The following is a 19,413-nucleotide window of genomic DNA, read 5'->3' on the forward strand; positions in this document are numbered from 1 at the left end:
GCACCCAGACGCTTTCCAGAAGAAGGTGGAGCTTTAACAGCTCGCGCTTCAGTTGCTCAACAACAACAAAGCTGGAGAATCTCACGCAGCCAAAATGACGATTGTCAGTAATGGTGTTCAGCCTTACATTGTTCAAACCAGAGTCGGACACTGATGGAGAGACTCGGGAAGAAGTTACAACTTTTAGAATGCATCTGGATGTCTCTGAATGGTTAGTGGATAAATTTATGTAGTTGCTGTGGAGTTGATTCAACTCATCGACTAGCATGTGTCGTCACGTTAATCTTTTGTGATTAACATGACGGCATGGCAACAACATCTACTACAACAACTCTTCCTCTTTAAAGCAGCTCAACATGGCCTCACCCCCTTTGTTTTGGGGGCAGCGTTTATGTAAATTTTGGGGTTAGTGATGTCACTAACCCGGGAAGAAGCTTGTTGTAGTCCCTACCAGCTGTTTGTTGTAGTCCTTAAAAAGTGATTTCTGTAAAAGAAAATATCTCCTTTTGCATTGAACTTTGAGCGTTGTAACTTTGCAGATGTTTTTTATGCTCAAACAGCAACATTACACACTAACTAAAGTTAAACAAGTAAAATCATAATCAACCACCCCTTTAAATCATTATGCTGCCTCAGAAGCCTGTCCAAAATCAGTTTCGTGAGGTACTTTCGTGCGCAAACAAGGCATCAAGTCTTTTGGACGCAACCCTTGTCGCAGTGCTTTATGGGATCACTTTCTTTATGAAGGATGCATGCCATACTGCTTTAGAGTTTAGTCTACATTTGTAATGAATCTTACCGCCCCTTGTCTTGAACCCTTGTGTAGCTGCAGTGTCCTTTGTTCCTAGTGCTTTTGTACTCTTTCTATGGCAGTGTCATGGTGTACCTAGTGCCTCCACATACTGACATTGTTCCGTTCGTGTTCTAGGTCATCATCAGCCTGTGGATGTGTGCAGCTTTAGCTGTATGGGTCGTCTGATGAGGTTCGGTTTCTCTGCCATGTTTGGTTTCGGTGGGCGGACGCTCGCACTGGCAGAGAGACACCGCTGGATGCCACCCAGCCAGCGCCGCGAGTTCGCTCTCATTAAAACACTGGCAAACCTCAAGTAAGCGGTCTCTCTTTCTCAGTTGTGTTGTCAGCTGTAGCTGTCTCTCATCTGGTGGGCTCCAAGGGACTGGCTGGTGCTCTATCAAATCTGGGATTAGTGTCAGACCAGCCTGGCACAGCACACATGGGCACTGTCTCTTAGAAATCCTTATCATAACACTCCATCTAACGCGTTTGTTCTCTCTCCTCGTGTCCCTCCCCAACTGACCGACGGTGCCTGTGAAGACCTGAAGACTGCGAACTGTCCTTTATAACCAGCAGAGGAACCGAGGATCAGACAAAGTGTGTTAAAGTACATTTTTTAAGGTTTTCTCGCCCCTCATCCCCATCCAACTTTCAGCGTAATTATTTGAATGTTATTTTAAATAAACCACCCCCTGCTTAATTGGCCATTGGAAAGAAATCAAAATGCTGGAAATGCTGAAGGTCACCCAGCTAATGCTAATAAGGCAGGCTGCCCCACACTGTGAAGAGCCCATACAACTCCATTATTACTCAAATGCTGTTAATGGTTGTGCGCTAAAACAACATCTCTTTCTTTTACACAGAGCTGAGCGAAACGGAGATGGAGGAGCCATTTGTGAGTACAGCTAAATTAGCAGAAAATCTTGAAGATATTGTACCGCTATAGCCTGCGTATATCTGCTTCATTGGGCAGCAAATCTGCTCTTGGCTAATAAGTGTTTCCTATGAGAAACAAAGGGGTTGTTCCTCAAGGGGATGTTTACCGGCCGAATTAAAAGCTGAATTCTCTATTGGGCTGCATTCATAGTTTTTTTGGAGACTGGACATTTAAACACAATACAAATCTGAAAAAGATTAAATAAACTATCCTGTTATCACAAATGACTGTGATTGGTCCATATGGTCCATCTCCATCAGCGCTGAGAAAAGTTACATTCTCCAATGCTCACACATGTCAGTTCAGCAGTGGTCTGGATGATAATGCAGTGCACTGAAAAAAAAAAAAAAAAAATAGGCATATAATATAATATAATATATTATGGAATCACTTTACAATAATCACTAACATTAACTAACAATGAGCGATTATATTTGTTACAGTATTTATTGTTCTTTTTAAATATTATTTAGTAAAAATACAACTGTTCATTGTTAGCTTAGAACATTAACCAAGATGAATAAATGCTTTAGAAGTATTTTTCATTGTTAGTTCATGTTAATGTAATTAAAGGGTTAGTTTACCCAAAAATTCTGTTGTTCCACACCCATAAGACCTTCGTTCATCTTCAGAACACAAATAAAGATATTTTTGATAAAATCCGATGGCTCAGTGAGGCCTCCATTGCCAGCAAGACAATTAACACTTTCAGATGCCTAGAAAGGTACTAAAGACATATTTAAAACAGTTCATGTGACTACAGTGGTTCAACCTTAATGTTATGAAACGACGAGAATACTTTTTGTGTGCCAAAAAACAAAATAACTTTATTCAACAACATCTAGTGATGGGTGATTTCAAAACACTGCTTCATGAAGCTTTACGAATCTTTTGTTTTGAATCTGTGGTTCGGAGCGTGAAAGTCACGTGATTTCAGTAAACGAGGTTTTGTTACGTCATAAGTGTTTCGAAATTTCAATGGTTCACCACTGGGGGGCGTGACTTTGGCAGTTTGATACGTGCTCCGAACCACTGATTCGAAACAAAAGATTTGTAAAGCTTCGAAGCTTCATGAAGCAGTGTTTTGAAATCGGCCATCACTAGATATTGTTGAATAAAGTCGTTATTTTGTTTTTTTTGGCGCAAGTATTCTCGTTGCTTCATAACATTAAGGTTGAATCACTGTAGTCACATGAACTGTTTTAAATATATCTTTAGTACCTTTCTGGGCATTGAAAATGTTAATTATCTTGCTGTCAATGCAGGCTTCACTGAGCCATCGGATTTTATCAAAAATATTTGTGTTCTGAAGATGAACGAATGTCTTACAGCTGTGGAACGACATGAGGGTGAGTAATTAATGACCGAATTTTCATTTTTGGGTGAACTAACCCCTTTAACTAACATTAACAAATGGAACCTAATTGTAAAGTGTTACCTAATGTATTGTATTATATTGTATTAGACAAAAAAAGCATCATTGATTATGAATAAATGGTATATAACATAATAGTCAAAAAAGTAAGCATCAATTAAAAAAAATAGGCATAATAACATAACATAACATAACATAACATAACATAACATAACATAATAGTCAAAAAAGTAAGCGTCATTATACCTGACCATTTATAAAAATCATCCAGGTCGCTGCTCAAGGACGACCTCTCCCATTCAAACTGCCATTCTATGATCTGCTTTCACATTAAAAACATTCAAGTGCACCTCCAGTATGAGTAAAGTATATGCATGGAAAAACTCTTTGTGTTGTGAAAGGTGAGGATGACTCCTGGCAGACCAGACATGGCCTGTACCTGAATATCAGCATCATGGCTATTCCCTGCCTGTGTTCCATGGCTCCCAGGGGCCTGGCTCCAAACACCAGGTCAGAACCTCTGCCACACTACCTCAATCCGCTCATTAGAAAACTTTTTTGCAGTAATCATGACAACATCCTTCCTAGATGCTTTACATTTAACCCTCTACAGCACAGTTGCCTGAGGGCAACGGAAAGTTTATACACTACTGATCAAAAGTTTGGGGTCAGTAAGATTTTGTTTTCATGCTCACCAAGGCGGCATTTATTTGATTAATCTTTTTGTCAACTTGTTTTCTTTCAATTAGTACAAGTTTTGTATTTCTTTTTGAAACTGATTGATCGTAGGCCTCTGATCTTATGCACCTCAATTTTTGACCAAAAAAGCATTATTTGTGGGCAATATTTAATAAAATTTTAAAATATTCTGTACAATTTATCACACTAGTGTGCTTTAATGTTTAACCGGGAAGTTTGTTTTGAAAAGCTTTTATGTTTTCACAGTGAAAAATGACCTGCCTACAAAAATAGCTTATAAATCTCTCGTTATGCTATATTACCACCAAATATTGGATTCAGTCTTTTTGTCAACTTGTTTTCTATCAATTAGGACAGGTATTGTATTTATTTATTGTATTTGATCTGAGCTTATATTGGTCAAAAATGACCATCCATTGAAAATGAATGGTGGAGAACGAAAACAAGAGAAACATTTAGTGTTTAGGAGCATGTTCATCATGTTCATGTTTACATGTGTGCTTGCAAAGATAAAGGCCTCTGACCTGTGCATGCGTGGATACATACACGTTCATCTACACAAACAAACTATTTTGAGTATTACAGGCTTTCTTTTTTACAGTGATTAACTTTATCCTCAGATCAATGAGGCCCACGATTAATAAGTTTCAAAAATAAATACAAAACCTGTCCTAATTGAAAGAAAACAAGTTGACAAAAAAGACTGAATCAATAATTGGTGATAATTTAGCATAACCAGCAATTTACAAGCAATTTTTAAAAGTCTGGTCATTTTTGACTGGAAACACAAAAGGTGTCACAGGGTTTAACATCGCACAAGGGTTAAAATCACAGCAAAAACAGCAATATTGTGCAATATTATTACATTTTTAAAATAACGGTTTATATTTTAGTTCATTTTAAAATGTAATTTAATTCTGTGATGCAAAGCTGAATTTTCAGCATCATTACTTACATTACATTATCCTTTTTTTTGTATTTGTAATATAAAAATTGTATTGTAAAAGTCTTTAATGCCACTTGTGATAAATGTAATGCATCCTTGCTGAATAAAAGTAATAATTAGTAATTAAAAGTAATTAATTTCTTTAAAAAAAAAATCTTACTGACCTCAACCTATATTGGATGGTAGTGTACATCGTAAATTACAAAATTCTCCTTTAGAGGAGTAAATCTGCTATTGCTTTTTTATGAAAAATTACAGACCAAAATTTAAAATTTAAAAAATTGGAATAACAGATCGATCATGCACAATAAGACCAGCAATGTGCATTATGATAGTAAATAGCATCAGACAAGCCCAATCTGGCGCCAACACAATTATATTCATCTACATCTACTTATACACCTCTGAAAGAAATGCTTTGACCTACAAATATGTTTAATCTATAACTTGCAATATCCCTTAAAAAAGGAAAACAATAAGTCACGATGCAGTCGCCTGTCACTTCTCATTATGGCACATTTGCATGCACAAACGCAAGCTGTTAAGAATCCGTCTCACCTGTGTTTTTTAAATCTTCCTTATTAGCAAAAGAATCTGATTTACACTTCCATTTGCCATAATAAAAGTCATTAGGAAACTCACCAGCACTGTGGTGGAGCTTCATCAACACACCTGTTCTCTAAACTACAAGCGACCATCGCAAAGCAACCAAACTAAATCGGTCCCACCATGTTAAATCAAATTATCTACATTGCAAGCTTTATGTTCATACAGTAGTAGCGATGTTAGTTCTCGTCATGATGCTTGCAGTGGCGATTCTGTTAATTAAACACAGTTTATGTTCCATGATCACCCAAATCTGTCACCAATTCTTGTTCTGAGACCTCATACTGTACAAACTAAGCACTGCCCTCAATCCTTCAGACTATATGCCCTAAAAGCAAGTAAGAAGGGCTCAGTAGCTGATGTCTGTGTGGACTGTAAAACCTTGAGACCAGGTCAGTGTGTCAGCAACATGCAAGGCCAACTGAGTCTCCTGACTGTTTTCCTGGCCCGTGTCGTGGGCGTTTCGTGTGCGAAGCCGTATAGAGTAGGCCAACGTAATCCTGAAGATTGGAATCAGTGGTTGGATCAGACTCCTAAGGTCAAAGCCACCTAACTGGACTAATCAGCACATAATTACTCTGATTAAAGGGAGTGGCTGGGTAGACTTAAGGACCGAGCATCTGTCCACGGGCTTCAACAACCCCCTCTCCTTCCTGTATTTAGAGAGCGACACAAGTTAAGCTCAGCTTCTCGTAAGCACCATCTTTAGTGGGGGTCACAGGGTTCTCATTGCAAGAAATAGTTTGTTTGTGTCTTGTTTTGCTGTCTAAAAGTCCTTTAAATAAGATACTTTTAGTTGAAGCAAATTGTATAAAATATTAAGACTTTCTTTCTGGGAATATATTTTGAATTAAAGGGATTGTTCACCCAAAAATGACAATTACGTCATCATTTACTCACCCTCAAGTTGTTTCAAACCTGTATGCATTTATTTGTTCTGCTGTACACAAAGGAAGATATTTTAAAGAATGTTTGTAACCAAACAGTTGTGGGGCACCACTGACTTCCATAGTATGGAAACAAAATACTATGGAAGTCAATAGCATCTCATCAACTGTTACAAACATTCTTCAAAATATCTTCCTTTAATTGTGTCCAGCAGAACAAAGACATTTGGTTACACTTTATTTTACAGTGCTGTAGTTACATTGTAATTACTCATAAGTACTGAGTAATATTAATTAACTACATGTACTTATTATAGAGTTACAGTTAGGGTTTGGTTTAGGGTTAGTTATTTGTAATTATGCATAATTTACTGTTATTACTATAGTAAGTACATGTAGTAACTACGTCACCTTAAAATAAAGTGTTACCAGAAATGTATACAGGTTAGGAACAACTTAAGGGTGAGTAAATGAAGACAGAATTTTCATTTTTGGGTGAACTATCCCTTTAAGTTTATGCTTACCTCATTGTCCAATTTGTTTTTGTCTTGTTTTAAGCATAAATTCGGCAAAATTATGTGATGTTTATGCTACAAGCAAGAACAAAAATACCAGTGGCAGAGATTTATTCTTTGAAAACAAGTCTTAAAATTTTGCACAGTTTCTTCTCAAGCAAATACAACAACAATTTAGATTGCTGTTCTGATATTACTGTTAATAAACACGTGAACTGTCATGAAGTCAGTGATGAATCAAGAAAGCCATAATCAAAATACCTCCACATGGTTCATAGTTATGTCAAAAAACTGATCCATCCATCCATCCATCCATCCATCCATCCATCAAGAATGGCAGTTTTCTCATTTTTATGCACATAATTATAGGGGTTTGAATCTAGTGGAAATCCGATTCTGTTTGGACCCATTTCTACCTGGAAGCTCCCATTTACATTGTCCACTGATGTGTAGATATGGAACAGTCCTTGTGTGCGGCACATCTATTTATAGACCTGTGGTAAAACAGAAGAGAAACTGATTTTATACAATTCTCATTACCTCTTGGCCATATGAAAAGAGTATTATATGAAAAGGGCTTATTATAATGTTGAATTGGCTTTCTGGTCATGATGTTTTCCGCATTCTCAGTGTTATCTCCATACACGACTGGCACTTAAGTAAGCACAATAAATGTGAACCTTTTCTGTCTACCACAGGCTGAACAATGGCAGTATGGCGCTGATAGTTGTTGACAACACCTCCAGGTCAGAGTTCATCAAGCACTTGAAGAGGTACAGCAGCACAAACAACCAGGTGAGGTCACCTGTGCGGAGCGAGAGAACTTACTTAACTCACATCAGCCTGATACATAGGAAATCCAGCCTACGCAAATAGAGTTAACAACCTCCACAGCTTAAGCAGAATTAGCATACTGTCAAGTCAAATTAGTCGCTGATTGTCAGCTTCCCACAAAACACTTTTCAGGCTAATACAGATTAGCCCATTTCAGAGCCTGTCTCTTCTTTTTTCTTAAGCAATCCAATCTAGAGCTGTTTGTTAACCCACATTCTATAAATAATCTGTGTAGGTTGCGCCGTTGACCTACTGCTACTTCACTCTCGTGTCATTGTGCCGCAGAGCAAAGCTGTGTCAATTTCAGGGTCTCTGTGCTGGACTATTAGGCCTTTATTGTCCATTTTAAAAGAGCTTGTGTGTGTTCACTTCATTTACATGAAGAAAGCTATGTAGAAAGTCAAGTGAATTTTAATAGTGGTTGAATCTCAAAAAAAAAAAAAAAAAAAGAAAAGAAAAGAAAAGAAAAAAGTCTGGGTCATATTTGGCCTCAAAATCAAAAGAAAGATGTAAGAAATTACATTTTGCTTTAAGACAATTGGCTATTTCAAGCCCATTAAGATAAATTCTCATTACTGTAATGTGAAAAAAAAATAAAAAATACTGTATTATTTCAAAGGTGAACTATTTACATATATTCAAGATTCAAGATTACTTTATTTGTCCCTAGGGAAATTTGTCTTAGACATAAAGGTAATTTATGGTACTGTATTCGTATACAGTCAAACCAAAATTTATTCAGACACCTTGAACATTTCATTCATTAATACAGTTTATTCACTATAGTTAAAAAAAATGGTAATAAAATATGACAAGATCTCAGAGTTAAACTGTGTCAGAAAAAATTAATCTTAATTATGTCAGATAACATTTAAGCAAAACATGGTCAGGTCAAAATGAGAATTTGAAGAGAAAATGTGCTTAATTATGTGCAAAAATATATGAAAAATCTCATAACATATGGCAAATATAAATTTTAGTATTTAGTATAAATTTAGTATGTAGCATTACATCATGTACAGCTGTACAGCTTTTAATTTATGCCGTTTTAAACAAAAAAAAATGGAATACAGTAAAAAGTACTGCAGTACAATAATGAAAATCTCACTGATAATAATGGGATTTAAAAATACTGAAATTTAAAACATTATGCATCACAGTAATCAGAATGTAGGGGAGATTTTGTTTAATTGTCATTTAAATAAATTAATTAAATTTTAATAAATAAATAAATAAATAAATAAAGACATACTGATTCTAGGTACAGGCTCAATTTTTATACAAAATTTAATTTCTTATTTTTTAAGAGTGAAATGTGAGCTGGACATTTTTTTTTGTGAGATTTACTGTCAAATCAATTTGTATGTGAACTCATCACCACACAAAGACGCAGAACAGGAAAATTCATGCAGTTGATGCACGTTGTCTGGGTCAAGCTTTACATCATGGCTGCTGAGAGGATTTGGGTCAGAGCCATTATTACTCCACCAGAATACTAGGTTAAATATATATAGTTTACATTTAGTAAGAAAAGGGGAAAAAAAAGTAAATGGTACTTACATAAGATCTCTGCAGTGAGGTATTAGAATGACTGCTAAGCAATAATTTGACAGACATACCTGGGTATCCTAATAAAAGGATATAAGATGTGATGAGTTGAAAACCCAGTCCTGGCCTGGTTCGGTATCCAGGTTCACTCCAGGTCACACACACACAGGACTGAAGTGGACTGATGAGGATCAGTTGTTCATCACTGCCTCCTTGTGGACCTACATTAAACTACAGCCTCAAATATGTCAAATTCAAATAAATATTGCACACAGCTGCACATTACAGAACACATGATAAAAGCTCAGACAGAAAAGTTCTGAAATATATATGTATGTATATATATATATCCACGACTTCTATAATGCTTCTTTGTCCTTCTGCAGTTTGGTTTCTCTTTTATTGAGACACACACTGTAAAGGCAGTGAGGCTGCGGCCACGCTCTCAGGGAAGCTGGGCTGACGACGTCTCGGAAGAGAACGAGGAGTGTGATTCAAAAACAATGCCTATCATCTCCTCCGAAGGAACATACCCCTGGAACATTGACGGAGATCTCTTGGAGGTCCCATCTGAGCTCCTGATCAGGTGAGAAACTCAAGTCAATCATCAAGACAAATTTACAGCAGTAATCCATTAGAGGCTGTGCTGTCACAATAGATAAGAGGTGTTGCTGCCTCTAAAACGACTCTTAACCATAGTAAATTCACTGTAATACACCACTTTGAGTGTCATTGTGCTTTTTTAGGTTTTATATCATAAAAGACGCAAATAATTGAAATTCCAAAAAGGCAAAAGCACGATAAAAGTTATATTTACTTCCCATTTTATAACACCGAATAAGTCTCATCCCTGTTTATTTGCAAAACAGTAGTCAAGATAGCCACTGTATCAGATGTTCACAAGCTGAACTTTACATGATTTGTGTACCCTTACGAAAAAGAAGTTTATTCAAGTATGCTATTAGTATACTTCTTTTAAACTAGGGCTGCAATTAGATTTGGAGAAAAAATCTAATTGCGATTTTTCTGGTTAAAATTGCGGTTTGTGATTTAAAATGCGATTTTATAAAACAAATGAAAATTTTTTTTATAAACAATACCAGGCTTGTTTTGCTTGTTTGTAGGGCTGCACAATTTGGCCCAAAATTTTGTGCTAATATATTATTTTGACTAATAATTTTTGTTATTATTATTATCATTATTGCTAAATAAAAATATTAAACCAAATAAGAAATATTACTGTTGTAATAACTTACATTATTAAAGTATTTAGCATTAGTATTTAATTATAAATATAACTATAATAATTAGAAAATAATATTTAAAACTTGTATGACAAAATGTGGGGTTACCTGTTAACATGCAAGCAGTATGTCTATAAATCATTAGAAAGGTCTAAGGATTTATTATCAAATATTATGTTATTATGATAAAAATCTGTCTCAATAATTTCTTTATTTTTGTCAGGAGGTGTGCAAAATCATGTATTTTCCATGTATTTAATATGAACTACGTGCCTCTTATGCATCCACTGTGGAAAAAAAAACCCTGTACACTTATGTACGCTGGAGAAAAACATATTGATTATATGTTCCCCTCAAAGTTCTTTAGAGAGAGGAATTATTTTTCCTATTTTTACCCTGAGTAGAATTGAGTGAGCTTTACTTGGCGCTAAACATGTCTGTTTCATACTGGAAAGCAGATACTCCAAGCAGACACTTGAGCAGATACTCCAAATACTCCAAATATATGCAATATAACAAACGCTGTTCCAGGAAATCCCAAATGGGCATCATGCTATCGCTCTGACTGAATAAAAAGAAGGTAGAAACGCTTTGATTGATTAAACATGAATAAAATAAACAGACGACTACAACAATGCATGGTTTATATGTTTTCTTCAAGCCTTCTCTGGTATTTCCGTAATAATAAAGTATATTTATAATCCAATGCTAATTAAGATGCTATTTCAAACACTCAACTGACGTTATGAAGTGAGTTTGGAGTAAAAACACATTAAATGTTGTCTTTTGTTAGAAAAGAAGTTCATAAAGGCTTCTCATGTTTGGAAAGTTTGTATATTTGACGTGTGTTGCTTTTTCTAATGCAGTGCTCTCAGATGGAGCGTCATTTACTACTGATCACAGAGCAGCTCTTCACTAACATGCCGTGTACATATTTTTAAAATTAAAAATCGCAGCCTATGCGATGTCATAATCGCACTTAGCCAAATCGCGATTTTGATTCGATTACGATTAATCGTGCAGCCCTTTTTTAAACTAAAAATAATAAAGTATACTTGTTATATACTTATTAGAAATATACTTTATGTACTTCTGAGAAATATACTTAAAATTGCACTTAAGTATACTTGACTTATACTGACAGAAAAGACTAAGTATATTTGGCCTATACTTGGACTCAGTCTTTTGATCGAGATATACTTAAAAGTATATTTATAAAAGTATAGTATAAAAGTACATCGTTTGAAAATATTGATTTATAAAGAAAACAGATATATTCCTAATTCTGAGTATCTGAATTTTTGTGTAGGCTAGTCCACTGGTAATGTACATAGGAATTTAATTCAAATTTACTTCACTCTTTCCTCGCCATTGACTGGATTTTCAGGCTACACGGTAGGGGGCGCTGTTACGCATCTTCTGAAAGAGTACAGAATCTCCGTATCAAAATGCAGGAAAAGAAGAAGCTGAAACAAGCGATAGAAGATTACTCACGCAAATGTAAAATAAAGCGATCATCAAACATTAAACAGCATATAAATAAAAACTGCCAAACGTTACTGAATGAGGACTATGAAGCTTTGGAGGTGTTTATGGACTCAATCTACTCCACCTGTGTTTGGTCATTGTTCTGAATCCCATCCGGACATAGTCTTTGACACTTTTTTAAATGAAACTTAACCACATATAAGTGTTGATAAAAAACTTATAAGTTTACTACTAGTACATTGATACTAGTATACTTTACTTAAAAATATATACTTGAACATTACTTAAGTATACTTGATAAAATGAACTTGAAGTAAGGGTAAGCACAGGCTGTTGTTTTAAGGCACTACAAACATTATATGAGCAGCACTTGATAAAAAAGCTCTCAATTCATCTTCTTAAAGCTGCAGAAAGAGTGTCAGAAGAATAAACAGAACAGTGTGAGGTTCTAAGAAAGAAGGAGGGATGTGTGCGTATTTCAGATAAATCCTTGTAATGTTTAAATGTACTGACAGTCCTGTTTATTTTCCAGAGTTCATCCGCAGCTCCTCACACTCTTTGGAGAAGACGTGGAGGAGGCGGAGGAGTCGCCAGTTAAATGCAGCTGTATCTGAACAAACAACCACACACACACACACACACACACACACACAAGAGAGATTGTGCTAGATAGCGCTAAGAGAAATTGAACAAACAAATTGCACAAAGCAAAGCTTTAACATGTATATATAGAACATTTTATGTCAGAGCAAAGCATTTGACACATAATACATTCCAGTGCATAAAGAATTTAAATTAAACCAAAGTAAAATTTTCAACAATTTTTTAAAGACAGGAAAAAAAAAAATCTTACATTAACTTATTAAAAATACTGATATAAAAAAGCAATGTGCTTTTTTTGTATGCTATTCCCTGAACAGTAGAGTTTTTTTTGCATCTTTTTTTTTTTTTTTGCATCTTGCATCTTTTATATTATAAAAATCACTGACAAGCAATCCATCTGATGTGGTTTCCCAAATCTAAAGATTATATTACACATTTTTAGCTTTGATTCTCACAGGACTGTTTGTTCTTACTATCCTTTCAGGTCTCGTTCATACACCAACACACGCTTACGAGCATCACAGACAAAATCAGCTGACTTTTCCACATTTTCTGCATGGATTTTGGGCAAAATTGAAAAAAAAAAAAAAGATTTTTTTTTTTTTTTTTTTTGTATCTTTAAAAAACATTTTATTCATACAATTTCAGTAAGTTTTCATTTTTGTTCCTCATAACATAGCACCAAAATTCATTCAGCATATGATATTACATATTTGGCATGATAATCAGGTTTTGTAAATAAATTAAATTTGACAATTTAACTTGGATTGAAAATACAAAACCTAATTTTCTTTGTAATTTTAATTTTTGTTATATTTCAGTGCACATTTATAGCTTTAGCTTAGTTTTCATTGTTCTGCATACTCCAATTTTTTATATAATTACTGAGTTAATTCTGTTATTTATTTTCATTAATACCCTTAGCTAAAATATTTCCTAATTTAAGAGACAAAGGGCAGGGGATGAGCAGATCTTTGAATGACGGGCACGTGCAGATTCCTTGCAGGTCTGCGTGTGAGTGAGAGGTGATGGTGTGTGTATATGTGCCATATAAAATGAATACACACACTCTTAAGCAATGGCTGGAAGCCAGACACATGCCAATCTCGTCACTCTTCTGTAGCACAGTACAGACACACAACAGCAGCCTCCTTTGCTCCGTTTCCATGGCATCCAGCCAGGGCACGCAGCAAACACTCGCTCCTTCCATCTGGCGTCTCCGTTCAAACTTCTAACTATTGAACTCAGCAGCGAGAGTTTGGGAGGAGAGAGAATGTGTATCGTTTCCTCCTTTTTTTCAAGAACCGATACTGCAGTGATGCAAAGGTGTGAAAACCCCTATCACAGCAATGTTCTCCTTCAGGAGGAGTGATGGAAAGTGCCTGTGTCACCTCTGTGGAGGGTATACTAACTTGCGGGTGTAAAAAAGCAAGCCTTTCTTCGCATATACACAGGCATAACCTTAGCAAGAAAAGCTACAGCAGTGCAATTTCTCCTTTACAGCAGGCCAATAGCCAATATGTTCAGTGATCGTAGGCAAACCTGTGATGAAACAATTAGGCTCTGTTCCAAAACCTAGCGAGCTGCCTTGCCATCGATACAGCCTACGTAGGCAGCTGTTTTTTAAGACAGCATCAAAACTTAATTATAACCTCATAAATAACCAATGACCACCACAGTTAAGACTCGGCTCACAATTGATTTCAATTGGATTTTAATGAGAGCAGGCTGCTGTCAGATTGATTGATCGAGATTAATCACATCTAACATAAAAGTTTGTAAATATATATATATATATATATATATGTGTGTGTGTGTGTGTATATATATATATACACACACACACACTTATGTTAGATGCGATTAATCGTGATTAATCGATTTGACGGCAACCTGCTAATCGTGATTAATCGCATATAACATAAAAGTTTGTGTGTGTGTCTGTGTGTGTGTGTATATATATATATATATATATATATATATACACACACACACACATATACAAACTTTTTATGTTAGATGCGATTAATCGCAATTAATCGATTTGACAGTACTAATAAAAATACATAACATACACTACTGATCAAAAGTTTTGGAGTCAAAATTGATCAAAAATGACATATATAATGTTACAAAAGACTTCTATTTTAAATAAATGCTGTTCTTTTCCCAAAGAATATTAAGCAACTGTTTTCAACACTGATAATAATAATAATAATAAAAAAATCTTGAGCAGCAAATCAGCATATTAGAATGATTTCTGAAGGATCATGTGACAATGAAGACTGGAGTTATGATGCTGAAAATTCAGCTTTGCATCACAGAAATAAAATACATTTGATAAATTCTCATTTTAAATTGTAATAATATTTCACAATATTACTGTTGTTTGATGCAGCATTGGGAGACTTCTTTCAAAAGCCTTAAAAAATCTAAACCTCAAACTTTTGAAAGGTAGTGTACATATATTAATAGATATTTTAATTTGACTTTTCAGTGTGGAAAAAATTATATTCATAATTAACATTCTCTCACTTTTAACTCTGCTTGTCGCAATGCATTTGTCATACTACCTTAGAATTTGGCCTCATGAAGGTATCTTTATGCATCCTACCTTTTGGAACAGCCTACATAGGTTGCTCACTAGGTTTTGGAACAGAGCCGTAATGTTCTATAGCGACAGTACATTCTGAAGTGAATTCTTTTTTCCCTTGGCACGGCAGCCCCGGAGTGATTCACTCTAAAGTGCATTGGCTTCATCCTGCTGACAGAAAATGCAGATTCTTTTGAAAGTCTTCATCGCTTTGTGATGAATGTTTTCAGCCATTACGGTTAACGGCTATCATGAGTCCAGCTCTTGGTGTCAGAGCAGTAGTCCTTCATGGTTTGTCCCTTCCATTGATTGGTTTTGTATGTGATGTAAATCCCATATTATGTCGTGCTCTCTTTCTTTGGTACATAGTCCCAACTGTCCCGTCTAAACTTCTCCTCCTTCAACTTTCGCTTGAAGAATCCAAGCTAATAAAAGGAAGAGGATGTATTATTGTCAGTAAGGAAATTTCAAACTCAAACAAGCCTTGTTGTAAAGATTTTTTTTTTCCCTCTTTGTTGACATATTTGATTGTAGGGATAAATCTACTAATTTATAGGTTGTCTGAATGTCTACTCGGGCTCAATTAACAGCCCTGTATAATTATGCTTGTTTAGGGCTGGTTCAGGTCCACCAGAAACCAATCAGATTTCTGTACTCTGCGTCTGAAATCGTGAACTGTCTGAGTAGGTACTACATTAGAATTTACTATGTATTCGGACATACTACACTCTTGGCATACTGTTTTTTTGTATACAATATATTAGGGAAGTATTCGATTTTGGATGCAGTGAATGTGCTCTTAAAAGTTAAACTTAATACTTAAAAATGCAATGCTCATGACACAAAACATTGAAAAATTCTGCGCAATGCATCAATGTGTACATATACTGATAATTTAGAAATGGATCTGAAATTATTTTTAGTAAGTTTATTATTAAAGGCAGTGAATATGTTATTAAAGCACTGCTTTAATAGCTATCTACAACTTCTCCAACAGAGTTTTACTGTACTGACAGTAACAGTTACAATGTAGTTTTAAAGCCCAACATGCTGTTAAACCCCCTATGCTAAGCACTTTTCCACGACAAAGACCGTTTTTATAAATATGAGTGTTGGCATGGATTTAAGAGTACGCACACTCTACGATCGAATCTGTGTGTATGTACGCTTTATAAATGAGGCCCCAGATCTTCAGATATTTCAGGTCTAGCTTTAGTGAATTAAATTAATATTTTCTATGCTCTTAGTTCTTAATTCCCATGAGTTGAGAATATGTCATTTTGTCATACTTGAGAACATGTCATGTGATACATACCTTCCAGAGGGTGAGCACAAGCAGCGCTAAAATGATCAGTCCAACAATCAGACTGGATACTATTAGAAAAATCTGCACAGCCATCACAGGCTGAATGCTATACAGAGCCTCCAAGAGTACCTGTAACATTGCAAACATTCAAGTTCATAACAAGCAACAAAAGGTTGTAAATGCAGCATTAATCTCATTATGCATCACTGTTTTTAGAGGTTCAGACTACTTACTCTAGCAGAAATGTCATTCTGTAGTAGGATGGTGTTTGCATCCTGCACTGGTGAAATAAGGTCAATCATGCCTCGTATCATCATGATAGCATGTCTGCCCTATAGGAAACAAACATGTATCAAGGTCATGTGTTTTAGTTGCTCTTTTGGGTAAACAGTTCAGGTAATACATCTGTCAAACTATGTTTGCCTTACTAATTTTTTGCATCCAGTCTATGAGGAAAATGTATTGCCTATAATTGGAAGAAGCCCAACCAAGCCAAGCTTAAAGTCTAGTCAGTTGACATGGTGGGCATCTTGGGCAATTATTTTTTTAGTTTGTGCAATAAAAAAAACTGTTGGCCAATCATAAGTTTGAAAACTATGCTGCTTAATATTTACGTGGAAACCATGATGATACATTTTTCAGAATTCTTTGATGAATAGAAAGTTCAAAAGAAATCTTTTGTAACATTATAATGTCTTTACTGTCACTTTTGATCAATTTAATGCATTCTTGCTGAATAAAAGCAATAATTTCTTTCTGACCCCAAACTCTTGAATGGTAGTGTATTTCAAATAAAAATGTATTATTTCACTTTTTTAGATCCATGCACATTCTAGAGAGCAATTAGACAGGGAAAAAGGCAATTGGCTCTTTCAATGGAAGAAACAGTTTTGAGGGGTGCAATTTCTTCCAATTTATTTTTGTACAAGTGGTCCATCTCCTTCTCCTTGTCTCTAACCAACACTCACTGGACTCATCTGGAGAACCCTGGGGTTGAGCTCCACCTCCATACTGATGGTAACTTCTTTTCCAACCTCCAAGTCACCAAAGTGACACTCCACCATCCTACAGGTTTGATCTTCTGAAGCACAGAACTGTAGAAAAGCAGGAGCATGAGAACTTCCAATAACATTTACACTAAACACACCAGAACTCATTACTATGATTAATATTTTACCATTATGCGCTTGCTTTTTGGGGCGAAAAAGAATACAAGTTCCTGAAAAAAGGAAGCTTCCGGGACGTCACAGTCATCAATAATCTGAACTGTACTGTTCCTCTGGAAGCAATGGCCAAGAGTTGTCTGCAAGACAAAAAACAATAGAAGTTTAAGTAAAGATGTATGCATATAGATATACAGCATACATTATAAGCTAGTTATAGCTAATTATGATACATACTTATTATTGAGACGACTAGTAGAAATATCTCATCTATCTATTCAGTGAAATACCGTACACAAGAACATGTTCAGCAGAATGTCAGAAGTTCTGTTTTCCATACAAGGAAAGTGGATTGTGATTTACACCACCAAGCTAAAGCATATGACTTTGTGTTATTTCATCTTCTGCAGTCAAATAACAGCTTTGTGTGATGAACAGGTGAAATTTAAGATGTTTTTTCCTTGTAGTTCTCAAATTTAGTGGTTGAAATTTTCTAACTTGACATGTCACAATTGGTCATGTGAACATGATCAATGTGGCATTGATTGATGATGAAATATGCCATGAAACCTCTAAAGGCTGACTAAAGTTTTAGTTTTTTTTTTTTTTTAATTAATTCTTTTAATGTTTTTTTTTTTCATCTTATACCATAAATCACAGTCCAATTTCATTGTTTCATTGAAAGCAGAAGCGCAAACATTCTGCCAAACATCTAAAAAAAATAGTTTTTAAAGTTTTTCTGCTCACCAAAACTGCAGTTATTTGTTTAAAGATACAGTATATTTTAAAATATAATTTATTCCTGTGATCAAAGCTGAATTTTCAGCATCATTACTCCAGTCTTCAATGTCACATGATCCTTCAGAAATCATTCTAATGCTGATTTTGGTGCTTAAGAAACGTTTCATATTATTATCGATGTTAAAACAGTTGTGCTGCTTAATATTTTTTTAGAAACAGTGATGCTTTTTTTTTAGGATTCATTGATGAATACAAAGTTTAAAAGAACAACATTTTTTGAAATAGAAACATTTGTAACATTATAAATGTCTTCATTGATCAATTTAATGCATCCTTCCTGAATTAAAGTATAAATTTTATTAATTCAAATAAATCTTACTGAGACCAAACTTCTGAACCATATATGTAGTTTTGCATATGTAAATCTCACCTGTAAATCTGTAATCCTGATTAACTGGTATTTGTATGGCACCAGCATCAGAGGCAAGCTGATCTTTACTCTCGCATCAGGAGCTTTACTAGGACCCATATTCATCACCTGCAAGTTAATAGACATTTTTACCAAGCTAATCATCATGTTAAATGATTCATTAGTGCTTAATGACATTGTTATCTGTCTGATGAGCACTAAAATACCTTGTATGTATAATTGAACTTCTCAGGATAGCAGTCGACCGGCACAGACTCTTGTTCTCCAATCAGAAATGAAGTCGGAGAGACAAATCTGTAGAGGAAGGAAATACAGAATACGCAGAGAAGCGTCCCGTAATTTGGCCTGTTATTCTTCCGACATCCACTTACGGAATCACAGATTCATAAGCAAGCCAGATAACTTACCCGTGAACGCTGAGATCAACTGCATATCTCAATGGCAATGTGAGAACGGCCACATTGTCATGCTGAAGATCTGTGTTCTCAAGGCTCTCACTGAAAAACACACATTAGATTGGTTAATGTTCACTATTGAAGAAACATACGCTGCCCCCAAAAACTATCTGGACATGCAAACCAGTTAAAAATGTGTGAATGCAAGAAAATGGCTCAGATAAAAGGTGAAAATAGCATTTGTTTGCAGACAGCACTTAGTTTGATATTGTCCTATCTAATGAAATGACATGTTAAGTGCAGTTTAAGT

At 35.3% G+C, this 19,413-nt stretch overlaps 2 protein-coding genes across 3 annotated transcripts in view; one reads left to right on the forward strand and one right to left on the reverse strand.

Annotated features, from left to right (window-relative positions):
• cerkl (ceramide kinase-like) overlaps positions 1-12,857 on the forward strand; it is an 81,598-nt gene extending 68,741 nt beyond the window's left edge. The window contains exons 7-13 of the mRNA XM_051906855.1: positions 929-1,106; positions 1,334-1,390; positions 1,657-1,688; positions 3,507-3,615; positions 7,457-7,553; positions 9,527-9,726; positions 12,405-12,857. Of these exons, the coding sequence (XP_051762815.1) occupies positions 929-1,106; positions 1,334-1,390; positions 1,657-1,688; positions 3,507-3,615; positions 7,457-7,553; positions 9,527-9,726; positions 12,405-12,486 (755 nt within the window). The 3' untranslated portion in view covers positions 12,487-12,857. The remainder of the gene's footprint in view (positions 1-928; positions 1,107-1,333; positions 1,391-1,656; positions 1,689-3,506; positions 3,616-7,456; positions 7,554-9,526; positions 9,727-12,404) is intronic.
• itga4 (integrin alpha 4) overlaps positions 12,587-19,413 on the reverse strand; it is a 35,191-nt gene continuing 28,364 nt past the window's right edge. For both annotated transcript variants that reach the window (XM_051906849.1, XM_051906850.1), the window contains 8 exons: positions 19,116-19,205; positions 18,915-19,002; positions 18,709-18,816; positions 17,552-17,677; positions 17,343-17,468; positions 16,608-16,706; positions 16,384-16,503; positions 12,587-15,493 (listed from right to left, as the gene is read on the reverse strand). In XM_051906849.1, coding sequence (XP_051762809.1) covers positions 15,407-15,493; positions 16,384-16,503; positions 16,608-16,706; positions 17,343-17,468; positions 17,552-17,677; positions 18,709-18,816; positions 18,915-19,002; positions 19,116-19,205 — 844 coding nt within the window. In that variant the 3' untranslated portion in view covers positions 12,587-15,406. The remainder of the gene's footprint in view (positions 15,494-16,383; positions 16,504-16,607; positions 16,707-17,342; positions 17,469-17,551; positions 17,678-18,708; positions 18,817-18,914; positions 19,003-19,115; positions 19,206-19,413) is intronic.

The sequence above is a fragment of the Ctenopharyngodon idella genome, chromosome 9 (assembly GCF_019924925.1).
Source record: "Ctenopharyngodon idella isolate HZGC_01 chromosome 9, HZGC01, whole genome shotgun sequence".
Lineage (NCBI taxonomy): Eukaryota > Metazoa > Chordata > Actinopteri > Cypriniformes > Xenocyprididae > Ctenopharyngodon > Ctenopharyngodon idella.